Genomic DNA, 14,990 nt, shown 5'->3' with positions numbered 1-14,990 from the left:
TCTAAAACAGTTCCTGAGATACACAGCTGCATGATGAGACATTTCCTAGGGGTAATTAATCCTGTGCAACTCTTGTAAAAAATAAATAAACAAAGCACATTTTGTGATGCTGTAGCACTGACCTGTTTGTGTCACTCATTTATAAATTTACAAAATTCTGAATTCACATTAAAAAACAGAAAGGTGGGGGCAATGAAACACACCAATTCATGAAGACTTGAACTTCAACAGCTCCCAGACCACCCAGGTTGCAAGAGGCCTTACGAGGCAGCTAGTCCAATGACATAACCCACGGCACGCCCCAGAGAGAAGTGGTTTTTTAAAGTTACTTAATTTTTCTTGAGTTTAATTCACCAAGAATAATGATCTTTCTCTAAAGAGCTGTGCTTCAGTCAACCCAGATGAGGTTATTATTATAAGATAATTATTTTTAATAGAAGCTATCAATTACTGAGCACTTACGTGCCAGGAACCATGCTAAGAGCTTTATAAACATTATCTCATTTAACCTCCATGACTAACCCTATTAGGTAGTCATTATTATCTTCCTTTTATAGATGAGGAAATTGAGTGTCACAGAGGTTAAATGACTTGCCTAAGGTCACACAGACAATAGAATGCAAATAAACCCAGGATTATCTGACTCAAAATCCATACACTAGGATCTCTCCACTAAATGGCTCCATATATTTGTCATAGGGCGTAAATTACATCAATCTCATATTTAAGCTATCTACACTTTAGTGGTTCCCAAACTTGACTTCTCATTATAATCATTATAATTGCTTTTTAAACACAGAGATTCTCAGAACCCAGCCCAGCCCGACTAGATATAATGTGAAAAAATTACTCTCATTCTTTCGTTTAAGTGATGCCAAACAAATGGCTAACTTTTTTTCACTAAACTTAATAATATTTCATGAAAAATATTCCAAGTTTTAACTCTCACGGCAATTGACTGACACTGAGTTATTAAGCATTTTCTCTCTGGTTCACAATAATAAATGAATGAATGAATGAATGGGAATTCCGTCCTTGACTCCCATAGAAAAGCTTTATTCTGAGAACCACAGGTCATGGAACTACCTGACCAAAGAAGCCTTGGGAATGTCACACAGTTAAGGACCCTGACATCCAGAGGCAATGAGACGAATTCAGCGTCGCACAGCTAGAGGCAGCAGGTCCACAGTTTCCCAGCTACCTCACTTCCTCCAAAGACAGCACAGACCCTTAGGATTGGTCTGGAATCATTCAGAAACCCAAACAGCACAGGAAACGACAGACGGACCGGCACACATTAAATGATTATAAATATGTGTAAAGGAGGAATAGGTTCAGAATAAATTCCTACTGAGCTGGCATATTCACTGGACCTTGCTTTAGATACAGCATGGAGCCTGCATGGAAAGGGACAGATTCGACTTCTCGTCTACACACTTTCATATGACTATATATAGTACGGATCTTCATGTTGAAAGAGACAGACCTGAGTTCCAGTCTCAACTCTGCCACTTATTCATATGATTTTGTTGCTATTTCTTAACCTCCCTGAGTTTCACTTTCCTCACCTGAAAAGCAGTGATAATAATAAGTATTTCATATAGGGTCTCCATTTAGTTTAAATGCCTTAATGCAGACAAGTATCTTGTGCCTGGCACAGTTACCATTTATAAGTATTGTTATTTCTATTTTGCAGCTCTTGAAAAAGTGAAACACATTGTTTATGCAGCTAATTGTTCTAACTGCCAAGGCTCAATGTCCCAGTAAAAAAAAAACAAACACCAACAATCAGCACTCCAATAGGACGTTTCCCTATGCTGTGCTCTAAACTGCGGATTGAAACATGCTTCCAAGATACACAGCTGTCTAACGTGCTAAGAGCAATAATGAGTTGCCATGATATCCAGGGATAACAAAATCAACAACATCCTCCCAAAAAATCTCCCCTCGGGTGATTTACCAAATACTTCAGTAAAATTTTCAGTCCTGAAAAAGAAAGGACTTGAATGGGAACTTCATTAAAATATATTCCCCTCTCTCCCTCAGTGAAACTTGCTAAAAGTTACCATAAATATCCTAAACCCTCACTTGTCTTTTCCCAAAGAGAAGATCCAACGGGGATCCGTCAGATTTGTTGCCAGTGAACAGACTGTCACAGGTCGCAGGAGCAAGTCCTTCTGCGTTTTATCTTACTTATACAGTCGCACAACAGCTCTTCAGAACGTCTTTCTTGATGATGTTTCCTCCATTCACAGCCTCGAGCATAGCTGGTCCATTTTATGAGGAGTCAGATTTCACCGAAGAGATCCAGGAGGCCGACACAGTAAGACACAAGCGAAAGTTTCCGCCCGTGTGATTCACCCCAGCCAGCTCGTGCATCTCTCTGGGAAGATAAGACGCAGAAGGAGTTGCTCCTGCAACCCGTGACAGTGTGCTCACTGGCAACAAATCTGATAGAGCCACCGTCCTTTCAGTCATGTCCACTTGGCCACAATCCTCTAGATGTGGTCATTAATTCCTGCTGACTGTGGCTGCACTGCCAAGCACCAAAGAAGTACAACACTCGCTCTAGATGGTCTGGGTGGGCGTGAGCCCTAGGCGGCTCTGATGTATTCCCTTCTCTGCTCGTGTACGCATTCAGGCAGACAGGTGTGCTCTAGGAGGGGAAAGGCTCCAGCAAACTTGACGGTACAAACTAAGGAGCACTTTCTTTCCGAAGGGACACAGAAAGACAGAGCTCCCAGAGGGCTACATTTTTGTCAAAATGTCTTAAAGCAATATTTCTAAATCGGAACTATGTTGCAAAGAAAAAAAAAGTCTTGGCTGTAAAGAGAGGCTGAACAAAGCATCTGCCACCCCAGTTGTCATTGTAGAATCACGTGGTCCAGGTTAACTGCTCCAAACCACAGGATGACCATTTATTATCCCACACAGACAGCTCTCTGTGCGGTCACTATGGTAACGGTTCCATCCCTCCCTAACAATCCTGATAACACACACCCAATAAAGTCTAAAATCAAATCATGGTTACAGAATATAAACAGAACTCAGCCAGCTTAGATGCCAATATCAACATTCTTCTTCCCTGCGAAGAAGCTACATTTTAACATTTTTAGATTCTTTGGTATTCACAGCTGCTCCTAGACAATTTTTTTAAGTTAAATTGTCAATAACAATGGATCACTGGTCAAAGGCCACGGGTGATACAGCACCTCAGCAAATGCAGATGAAAGAAAGATGCAACCAAGGGCAATTTATTGTGATGTTAAAATTCGTTAAGAAGGGAAAAAAACCTAATGACTCTTGCTTGTATGATTATTGACGTATATTTGGAAAAACAAACAAACACACACTTCACCAGCAATTCCTTCTAGCTCAGACACTGTTTACTCATGCGCCAAAGCATTACTTGGGAGAAGAGCAGTCATCTTGGTGATAAATAATATCCCCACCCAGCCAGGGAGGGATGTGTGGGCCAAGAGCCAATCTCAGAAGGCACAGTATTGTTTTAGTGTGAGTTGTACACGTGTCTAATTATAAAGTGTTCTTACTTCCCCACTGTGAGACTGTGTACAAGCAGCTCTGTATTTAAAAGCTTCTGTTTTGGATAGGAAAGCTATTAAGAAAGCCATCAAAAGTTCCACAAGATTAAGAGTTTAATAGATATGTGGGGTCTCCCATACTATCATTTCTCAATGTTTATATTACAAAAAATTTCAAACATACAGAAAAGTACAAAGAATAATGTAACGAACAACTGTGAACCCATGACCAAGCTTTGTCAACTCTTAATGCTTGGCCATATTTACATCAGGATTTTTCTTTTCCTTAATAAATGAATTATTACACAGGAAAATAAACACCTGTGGGTAGCCATCCCCATCCCATGCCCTTTCCTCCTTAAACAATATATAGTATTAGTTTGCATGTTTTCAAGCATTTACATAAATGGTATCAGACTATAAGTATCAATCTACAACTTGATACTTATATTTCTAAAACTTTTTATAGTTCTAAAACTATATTTCTAAAAACCATATCAATACAAGTAGATTTGGCTCATTTCTTTTCATCACCACATCGAATTTCATTGCATGAATATAGCACATATGATTTTATCTTTTTTCCTTCTGAAAGGCAGTTAGATTGTTTTAGATCTTTCGCTATCATAACACAGAAATGAGCATTCTTATACGTGTCCTTTTTGCACATATAAAATGACTTCTCAAGGCACAAACACAGAGCTGGAAGCACTGAGGTGCAGGGTACGTGTGTATCTGCAGCTTGACTGGTGTTGCCACACGGCTCTCCAAGGTAACTGCGTCAAATACTCCTCCCACCATCAGTGTGTGAGAATGTCTGTTGCTCCACATCCTTGTCATCAATCAACCCTCCTCTGCCATTCTTTCACTTTTGTCTATCTGATGGGTGTGAAATGGTTATCTCATTTTAATTTGCATTTTCCCGATTACCAGTGAGGCAGGACATCCCTTCAGGTTTAGTGGCCATCTAGATCTTCATTTCTATGAACTGCCAGTTTTTCTACTTGCCTTTTTCCTCATTGCTTTGTAAGAGATCTTTATATAGTCTGTGACTTTGGGAGAGTTACTTAACTTCTCAGCTTCCCATCAGTAAAGCAGAGCTAATAATACCTGTCTCTTTAGGGATGATTCAAAGCTGATCATAAAGACTTAGACCAGAGCCTATTACACGGTAGGCACTCAAAAAAATAGTCACTCTTTCTATTATTGTTAGGTATAAGAATAAGAAATTTCAGGGTGTAAAGTATTTCTAGCATTTCTGCCAAATTTGTAGCTCCCTTTGGGATAAGCATGCAGGTTTCAGGTTGAGGAGTCTCAGCAACTCTCCTTGGCCAGGCTATTTCCCCACAATACAGAGACATAATATTCAGACTCCATTGTTTTAAGCTACCATGAGGAAAAGTGGAAAACTGATTCCCCTAGATATTGCTTAAACTAAACATTGAAGATGCACTTCCTTCAATCCACAGGTGGCTGTCACCTCGTCTGTGAAATGACCAAGATCCTGAATTTCAACAATGGTTAAGTTACAGAGTGAAAAGAACTGCAGGGAGCGGGAGGTGGATGGTGGAGATGGCAGGTGCGTCAGCATTAGGGCGCTGGCGGGCGTTCCTGCGAGGGAAGCAGAGCCATGACTTTGCGAGATTCCACCAGGCCCAAGACCATTCCATTTCCCCACATGTCATAAGCGATCCTTGAGTAAGAAAAGCAAAATGACAATCATCAAACCACTTTTCACACACAGAAGTTGTTTTTCTTAATAATGGCCAAAAGTCCACTGACACCACCCAAGTGAAGCCAATCCTATTTCATGTACACTGTGAAAATACTTATCTACCCCCAATATCCAGAAGAACACACTCCCAAGGACATGTTGGTAAGCTAGAGAGATGCAACAAAAAGGAACCGCATAAGCTTCTCTACTTGGACCCTTAACATATTTGGTCTGGTGTTGAGATCCTCCCAGACTGGCTTCTATTCAGTTGCATCCTAACCTTTTCTTGGAGAAAGCCCATGGTCATCTTTATGAACTCTGCCAGTGGAGTCAGAAAACATATATAGCTGTCCCCCAGGCCTATCAAGTAGTCCTGCCTCAGCTTCAACTGGTGACTGGCAGGGTCCCTTTTCAGATGTACTTGTATATCATCTAACATTCAGAATTATCTCCCTCCATATTTAATTTCAACTGGCACAAAAGAAACCAGAGATTAGCCTTAGCAACTAAAGAAAGACGCCCTCTATCCTCCTGACTTCTTCAGAGCAATAATGTATAAGAGTCGACTCCAGCCCAAATACAATTAAACCATCTTCTGATGTGTATCGGGGTGCACAGGATTCTTCCCTAAATGTGTGCCAAGTTTCCACTTTCAAGAAGTTAAACTGCCATATAAAAATGCCGCGGTGATGATGAGTAATTAGACACTGTAATGGAAAATTAACTGTGTTTTTATTTAGAGCATTAATTTTAACAAGACATTTCTTTTTCTAACTGTTATTAAACTGCAATAAAAATAAATGGAATCCTGAGGGTTTGCAAAGGTTTTCTGGGTAAAAAAACAAACAAACAAACAACAACCCTGTCTTCCTGGAACCATTGTATTTATTTTGTTAATACCACCAACTTTGCACAAGGTCCTGATCTGAACCCCACTATTAATACGTTCTAATGCCAATTCTAATCTTGTCGTCCATGCTGTGGAGGAGGAAACAACCTTTCCACCCTCACAGGTAGCTAAAACAGAAGCAGGTCCCGGCCAGGCAGGACAGAGGGGCTTCACCACACATGGAGAGTTTTCCCCTGAATATCCTCAGTCTTCTCTTCTTGTTTTCTCTTTGTCCTGCTGCTTCCAAGAGAAGTGTGCCGCTGGCAGCAGGGCCGCTCGCGACAGTTCTGTGAGCGCCCGTGGGCTCCAGGAAGCTCTCAGTTAGAAGAAGGCCAACCCGGCCGTGGGTGTGGGGTTCACCTCTGGTGCCACACGAAAAACACCAGCTCCACGAGACAGGAAGGTAAAGAAGTATTCCCCAAAAGAGAACGTAAAACGAGGCTTGATTCTAAACATCTCATCCAAATCCTCTCAGCCCTCTAACCGTATTCCAGATAAGAGTTTGTCAACAGACTTAGCTACAGGGCCCAATTTAACGTCACTCTGGAGCAGGACAAGGCGCGGGTATGGCGGGGCAGGCGCCACAACCCACACAAGTTCACAGGCTTCATACAAACGGGGAGCCTGGGACCATGTGACCCACCTAGCATTCATCTCTGTGCCTCTTCCTCCCTGAGCTCAAAAGAAAGTGTGAATAACAGCTAAAAATGCTTCTGGCTTACATTTATTCAGTCCTCCACAGTGAATGCTAAGTGCTGGGCAGGGCCAGGCTCTGGGTCTCTTCCCTTAAGGGGCCCCAGCATGTGTCCAAGTAAAAGCAGCGTTTTCACTCTCTGTGCCCTGACCGCAGACGTTCAGAAGGCACCTTTGTTCTGCCCACAGCCACGCTGAGGGCCACCGGGCTACGTACAAGCTGAATCGAGCGGCTTTGAGAGTTTCAAAGAAACCCACTCTTTTTCTTTTTCCCTATTCTTTCCTTCTTTTCATTTTAATCTGTCTTTACAATTTAAACAACACGTTACAGTCCTTGCTGCTTTTCATATGGATTCCTGGGATATATTAAACTCAACCATCTTTTCACTTAGATTCCTGAGATGTGTTAAAATGAGCAACTTCATACCATCCAAGCTTGTATCGCAAATTCAGTTTTCAATCCACAGGTACAAGCGACAAGGACACTAGCATATCTGTAGGAAACTGGCTTCATAAAAGAGTTCCTATATATACAATTTCATTTGAGTTGTACTTAGGGAGGTGAACATGACAATTTTGCTGGTTTTACACCCTTTGTGTGGATTTTGAAGAGAAAACTCCGTACGGTGAGCAAAAGTATCAAGTTGTCACAGTGTTCCGCATCCCAATTCCAAAGTGCCTGTCGTGGGCTCCAGCGAACGACAAAGACAGGCTTGTGAGTGGTTCTACAGTTTAGAGAAATTTTTTAAATATCCCAACTGTTAGTCAAGATTCAGAATAAACTTAAAAATAATAGACACAATAACAATGCCATCACCAAGCAAGTGTAAATATTTGTTGAATGAAATTATTGAATGAAATGATGCTGAAGATTATAGACACTTGGAGAGGCACTTTAACTTGTGAACTAAATTTCTAGTCATTTTCTCATTTACTGTTAGAAAAATCAGAGCCAGAGAAGAAACTACTAATGAACTATTCACTCGTTAAAACTGACTCCTAGGGAATCCCTCAGCCTCTCTATTTACCAAAGGAGTTATACAATTTAAGAGGCGATGAGACAACAGCTGGGGATCCCAAAAGAGCTCAGCTCCAAACATATTTTAATCCTAGCTGAGTCCCGTATCCTGTGCATCCCTCGATGTATTTACCCTTCGAATGGGAACAGAAGCTGTTATGAGTAATTGTAACAAAAGCCTATTTGCCTCTGGCAGAAATACAAATGCTTGTTGATAACGATCATTTTCCCAAACCCCAGTTTACATTTCTCCTTCAACATTCCAGGCCCAACTCCGAGGTTCCTAAGATCCTACAGGTTTCAGGCTCCCACAAAAGACCTTGCGAGCCGAGATTTGGGAACTCCCTGGAGCCCACTCCATGCAGCGGCAGCCGGCTCCCTGACTCCCAAAGAAGCCACTATATAGGTCCACACCTCGTTCCATTTGTCACTGGGAGGATGCCCAATCTTTGTGATAAAAATGAACCCAAGGACACCACCCCAAAGAACTAGTTTCTTGTGGACCCACCAAAGGATAAAATGTTCTCAATGCCACCTCCTAAGATAAACATCCTTCTCCAAATGCCCCTTTTAATTGCCTGGTTGATTATCCCTTGGGTGTGACTATACACTTGTCTCCCAGGTGTGCAACCCAGTTGGAAAAGTCCTCCTGAGTTCTGAGCACCCTCACAAGAAGGACAGTGGTGTAGAGCGTGGACTGAAACTATGTTCAGGCATTGACGTGACTCGAGCACTTAGCAAAAAAGGTATCTTCTACTTGGGGAGAGTCGTCTATAATCTCTGTGCTCCCTTCCAGCTCTGTATCTCAACAGTCAGCTCTGGAAGACTGGCCACCGAAGGTCACCAAGAGATTCGGCAGAACCACTCTGCCAGAGAAGGGGAGAGGAACCAGACTACAGGTTTTAGTGGAGTAAATAAAAGGCGAGTGCTGGCCACAGGCTGTAAAATGTCCAAATATCTACAATCGCCTTCCCTACGTGTATGTGCAAGGCCCGGGTGATTCCAGGTTGTAATTAATTACCCCAGGTTAGGTAAATTGTTACATCCTTGTTTTTGTGAAGCAAGTTACTCATTTTTTCCAAATACCTCTCAAATTTAGAAACTGCCTGTTTCTAAAGATCAAACTGAAAGAAAGATCCTTCAAAAATGACCGTGCCGATACATCTGCAATTTATTCTGTCCTGAGAAGCCAGGTTTTTCAAGTGACTCTTCTACCAAGAAACATTAATCGCAACCAGAAAAATAAAACAATGCACTTGAGAGGCAAATGGTATTTACGATACCATAAACTGTGCTGTATTTCTGGCCCTCAATCACTGTCAATGTTCCAGTGTTTATGAGAGATTGTTACTGATTTCTAAATGGCAATATATTTCCATTCTGAATGAGGATTACTGTTCTCAGATTTTTAAAAAAGACCAACATGTTACTACTAAATTAATTCTAAGCATATTCCACATCTCATTAATGGTCTGAATAACAAAACTGTTTTCAAATGGAGACTCTCTTCAGGGTTAGTTTTTTAAATTTTATTTTAAATTTAATGGCAAACATTCCTTTAGTTTGGCTTAAAAGGAAAGGATTCCTGTTCTCAATGTCTGTTACATAATGTAGGAGATCTATTGAGAAACAAATAAATTTAGAGACAGCTTTGTAGATTAAAAGTACTGCATTTATAATAAGAAAGGGCCTGTCAACATGAGCAATTGTTTTGAAGATGAGAATTCCATCAAGGTTAGAGTGTCTAATAATAAATTACTGCTCAGGTGATTATTTGCCTGATGAAAAATGTTTCCATTTCTCAGTTTACTTGAATACATGCTCTCCTGCCTGAGGAGATTTGGTATCACACATTGACACTGAGACTGCTAAATCTAAACAACATGGATACTTTAATTATGTAGAGGCTTTTTAAACGCCCTAGCTTTCCTTCCACCCCAATTTTACGTACTTACTGTGCAGCGTGGTAACTTTTATCTTAGTTTTCATTATTTTACCTGACAAAGTTCACTTCTATTAGTTATTTAAATCTTAAAACTGCAAACCAAAGGACGAGAAAGCTCAGGAATTTTAGTTTCAATTTATGCCTTTCACTTGATTGGAACTTTTTATGCACTGGTTCCACCAAAAGTGCTAAATATTTATCTCTACCAGGCAAAAAATATCTATGTAGTTTCATTATGGATGCCAGCAACTTCTTGCTGGTTTTTAATTAATAAAAAAAATACTACGTTCACCCAATCCAAGATTTTTTATCTTGAACATAACTGTTAAAAACAACAAAAATGCTTTGAAAGTATGGTATTTGCAAAACCCTTGAGGAGTCACTAATGGGATTCCCATGATCTGATACGTGTAAGGCTCGAACTGTAACCGTAAACCCACTGAAGGCTTATGATCTGAAAGCAGGGACTATTGTAGCCAGTTTTTATGGGTTTAATTCCACTGGAAAATCCCACTTTCTATGTTTTAAATCTCAACTAGAGCAAAATCACAACACATTTGCAAAAAAACAATCTCAAGAAAGCAAGCACTGGAACGATGGGGCAAGAAAATCATCGCCAAGAACCACGCCCTCCCACAAACCATCGATGAATTTCAAAAGCTCAAGATCAAGCAAGACTTCTAGTTTGTGACATATGTGCAATTCACCGTTAACACTCACACAACTACATATGAATGATGTTATTTTCCTCTGATTTATTTCCCACACAAGGTTCAATTAAACACTGAACTTACTCAGCCTCGACTGATGACTGGATCACTGTTTTCTGAGGCTATTTATTACTCTTTTTCCAGTATGTTTTCTTCTATGATCCAATTCTGTGACTGCTCAAAGCCAGGAGAAGCGGCCACAAATCAGTCAAAGCAGGGCAAAAGGCACTAGAACTTCTGCCAGCACTCCTCTGCACCTGTGCGTTCAGGAGAAGTTGTTCTCTTCTGTCCAGGGAACCTCCAAGTAGGCAATGTCTGAGCAGGGTGCATTGAGATTTGTGATTAAAGGGGATCTTCTCTTTTTCCTCAAAGGGATTCGAATTATTGTAGCAAATACTTACTTACGCTCAAAACAAGATTCAGCCTGCCTCCCCTTTCCAATATAAATGCAGACTACTCATCCAAGGTCTACACATAGCAGACACAACTAAACGTAAAATATCAATGTTAAGGATATCGATCTTGTTTCTAAAACTTCTTGTTTGTTTCTTGTTTTGTATATTTCTTGGTTTTTAAAATTCAGTATTACGAGTCTTGTTACGAGCGAGCAGGCCTAATTACACCTTATAGACAAAACTTATTTTACAAAGGTGCAACTGAATACAGTATTTTTATAACCAAATACATGTAGAAACATCTTGGTTTTTTAAAAGAACTTTACTGTATGTGTTTACATACATATTCACTGATTGTCCTATAGGGACTATCAACAGAACCAACAGAAAATACAGGATTCCAAGCATCGTGCACGTGCACTAGAAGCTTTTGGCCTGAATGTTCCAAAAATGTCTTTCAAAGATACTGCCTAGCATCTATACAGAAACTGAAATATAGTGATGTACACCTGAAATTTACACAATGTTGTAAGCCAATATGACCTCAATAAAAAGTTTAAAAAAAAACACTGCTAGTTCTTCACTTTATTTTTTCAATGTAAGTATAATTAAATTAATTTACTTCATGCCACCCATGCAACAAACATAACCTCAAAGGTTCTTTTGGTTTGGAAATACTAAATGTCTCCTTTAGTTGAAAGCATAGTCAATAACTTTTTTGATAAAAATTGCCTCAACTTCTATTTTTGCTATACCTACATTTTGATAAATCCTTAGAATGCCAGGACACTTTGAAATTTGTAGCTTCTCTTAATATAGTCAACGTTTAAAAAATATCTTTGGATTTATTTTCTGCATAAACCTAGGGTTTTTTCAATATATTTATTAAGTGCACTTTATCTTTATTATTGGCCTCATCTCTTGTGGATAAAGGAAACCAGATTTGAGGAATGTTTTTATCACTGTTGTATTTTAGTCACTTAAAAAAAAAACGGGGGTTGACCTCCTCAGCTTGCACCACAAGGCGACGTATTCCAGAACTACTTCTCCAGAGGGAGAGCCTTCTAAGTAAAGTTCAGTGAATTCAGGAGTTTGTGAGAGCTTTAGGATACTGATTTACTTATAAAATTCCCCGTGGAGCCCGGAGGAGGTCGGACAAGTTAACTCAAGGTGAGAAGCAACGCTACTTCCTGAAACAATGATTTAGGCGCTGGCCCTGGTCGTGTTTGAACTTTTGGACTGAACCACTTCGGCGCTGGGAAGGAGGAAGCGGTCTCCGGCGAGCAAGATCAGCAGGCGTTGCACCAGCGGCCCACTCTTAGGGGCTCGCCGCCTTCACTTCATTTCCACCCTTGCCTTGGACACCAAGCCTGGCCCTTCCCAGGTTGCAAACGCCTTTGCAATCCCGCTGCTGACGAATCTAGTCCCTTTGCATGGGCACAGGAAAAGAATCCCCGGGCCCCTTCCTCTCGCCCTCGGGTGCGAGGACAGAGGCGGTGAAACGCCCGAAACGGACGGGAAAGCCACTGCACCCCACTAATCCCTCGGTACAGGAATGCAGGGCGTCTTACCGGTACAGGAATGCAGGGGCTTGGGTCGCACGACCAGCGACGGGCACACAGAGTAGAGGGAAAGTTTCTCAAAGTAGTCACAGGTCTCCTTGGAGAGAATCTCGTCGATCATGAAAGTCTTGTAGCGCCGCCTGGCTGCTTTGAGCTGGCCGGGCGAGCTCAGCCTCAGCTCCGCGTGGCAGTGCATGGTGAGCCGGGGCGAGCGCCCGCCGGCCCGAGCGCGGCTGCGAGTGCCCGGCCGGCCGGGGCCGCAGGGGCTGGCGTCCGCGGGAGCCTCAGCCCGGCTCCTGGGCAGCCGGGGAGGCAGCGGGGCTCGGGAGGCGCGCGGAGGGGAGCGGACACCGGGCGTGCCGGCCGCGCGTCTAGACCCACCCGCAGATCAGCATCTTCGCGGAGCCTTTTTGGGACAGCGCAGCTGTCAATCAGCGCGCGCTTCCTGCAGGGCCCTGTGCTGAGTCGCGCCGAGCGCCGGCCGCCGAGGGGCGTCGGCGCCCACCCCGCTCTGCCCGCCTGTGCAACCGGGGCGCGGACCTGCGGCGCCTCGTGCCCGCCGCTCTCGCTCGCCTCGTCCCGCCTCTCAGTGTCTCGCGCTCCTCTGCCTGCCTCTCTATTTTAAGACACTCGCTTTGGCTTTCCTCCCCGCCCCCCTCCTGGGACAAGCTCCAGGTGTGTGTGCAGAGTGTGCGCGCTCCTGTGTGCGCGCGGTGCGGGGAGCGCGCACCGCCCCCGCCTGCGGGCCAGGTCCTGGCGGACGGCTGCTCCGGGCCGCGTCCCCAGCGCACCTCCTTCATGCGGGTGTTGCCACTGCCGCGCCTCACTCCCGCCGCAGGCAACCTGGCAGGCGGGCACGTCCAGGTCTCCTACTAGAGAGAAGTCGAGTCCTCGCCGAGGCCCCCAAGACTGCGAACCACAGAGCCGGCGCCCTCCCAGGACAATGTGCCTTTCTCCTTCCCCGCGTGGACCCCCAAGGGCCATCTCCCGAGCCCCACGGCCTCCCGTCTCGTCCCCTGCGAGCCGAGCCCGCGCGCTCCGAGCATGGGGCGCTTGCGCCGAGCTTGCAAACTTGACTGCAGCACGGAGATCCCAAACCGTAAATGACCCTTTCCTTGTCCGTTATCCCAATAATAAACTGGTTTTTTTTTTTTTGAAAAAAGTAATCAACAAAAGTGAGCGTTCTTTTTTATCTTTAAACTCTGTTCATAAACTTTTTCGTCGCCAGAAGGCCAAGCGCAGCGCAATCCAAGGTGCCAGTGGGCCCTCGGGCAGTCGGTCCCCTTCGCGGCTGCTCCCAGCGCCGGAGACTCCCGGCAGCGCGGCTTTCGTTCTCCGAGTCCTTCCCGACACGTAGGATTTGGGGAACCACGAAGGCACGTGTTTATTAGGTGATTTGCCTTCCTCCTTCTGGGCTCCTAACCTCCGAGCCTATTCCACTCAATATCTGCACCAACTTTTGTTTTCAACTGGAATTGGTGGACGAGGGGTACCCCCAGCCAGCCTCTGCTCCCGGGGCGGCTCGCGGTGCCTGCGTCCTGCCACAGCGCCCCGCGGTCGGCAGAAATCGCCCCGTGGCGCCGGTTTCCCACGATTTTGTCTCCGAATTCGTGTACATGGGGCCGGAAGGAAAATGCACGATAGGGAGGTTGAGAACTATAGACGCGGATTTCTCCGAGACCGATTTTGGGGCTGGCGACATCTCGCTCAAAATCTGGAAGCCTCCTGGAGTCGCGGCGGGATTGCTGCGGAGCCGCTTGCCCCGGAGCCTGAGTCGCGCGGAAGCAAGTCGATGCGTGCGCCTGGGCCGGGGGTTCAGCTCAGAGGGAAGGGGCACACCTGGAGAACTAATAATTAGGCACTTAGAGAAAATAGGCAGTAATAACCGAATCTGAGCCCAGTATTAGACATGGCCCCCAATGCATCTTGGAGGATCTTCATTACCGAAGGGTTTGTGTGTGCTCTGGCTCCCCTCTCCTCCCGTCCTCTCCTTTTAGCATTGTTTTCATTTATTCTCCTTCTCCATGCAGTGGCAGCTCGGGGGCCCGCGAGAACTGCGGCTGGGTGACCCGGGCGCGCCCCCGCCTCTGGTGAACGGCCCCGGCGGTCTGTCCGCTGTCCCGCGCGGGCCGGAGGACCGCGCCAGTCTCGGCCGCAGCACGGCCGCCCGGCGCCTCGACCCAGGGCTTCTCCCGGGCGTGGGCGACGAGCCTGTTCCACGCAGCAAGCCGGGGACGGGTCCCAGGGGCGCAGTGTTCGCGCCAAGGACAATCTTGGGTGGGGAGTCATATTTTTCCCCTGGCAAGTGCGGAGCTATTGGTAGCCGCCGAGAAACGGAGTGTTTGGCGGCATTCGAGAATGGCGCGATGTGGGCGCGACTCCACGGGCAGCGCGGACTTCGAGGCGTTCTCGAGCGCTTGCGGCCCAGAGCCTGAGCGACAGCCTCTCCGTTACACCGGGCGACCCTGAGTGTTACCCTTTTGGACTCTGTCAGGCCTTGCCGTGCTCTCACAAAATGCGCG

The 14,990-nt window shown here is 44.7% G+C and overlaps 1 protein-coding gene across 1 annotated transcript in view; it reads right to left on the bottom strand.

Moving 5' to 3' along the window:
• The window catches only part of BARX2 (BARX homeobox 2), a 68,011-nt gene extending 54,994 nt beyond the window's left edge, over window positions 1–13,017 (bottom strand). The window contains exon 1 of the mRNA XM_046686246.1: window positions 12,478–13,017. Within this exon, the coding sequence (XP_046542202.1) occupies window positions 12,478–12,664 (187 nt within the window). The 5' untranslated portion in view covers window positions 12,665–13,017. The remainder of the gene's footprint in view (window positions 1–12,477) is intronic.
• Window positions 13,018–14,990: the final 1,973 nt, after the last annotated feature.

Source organism: Equus quagga, chromosome 14, assembly GCF_021613505.1.
Source record: "Equus quagga isolate Etosha38 chromosome 14, UCLA_HA_Equagga_1.0, whole genome shotgun sequence".
Lineage (NCBI taxonomy): Eukaryota > Metazoa > Chordata > Mammalia > Perissodactyla > Equidae > Equus > Equus quagga.
This window is presented reverse-complemented; position numbering and strand designations above follow the sequence as displayed.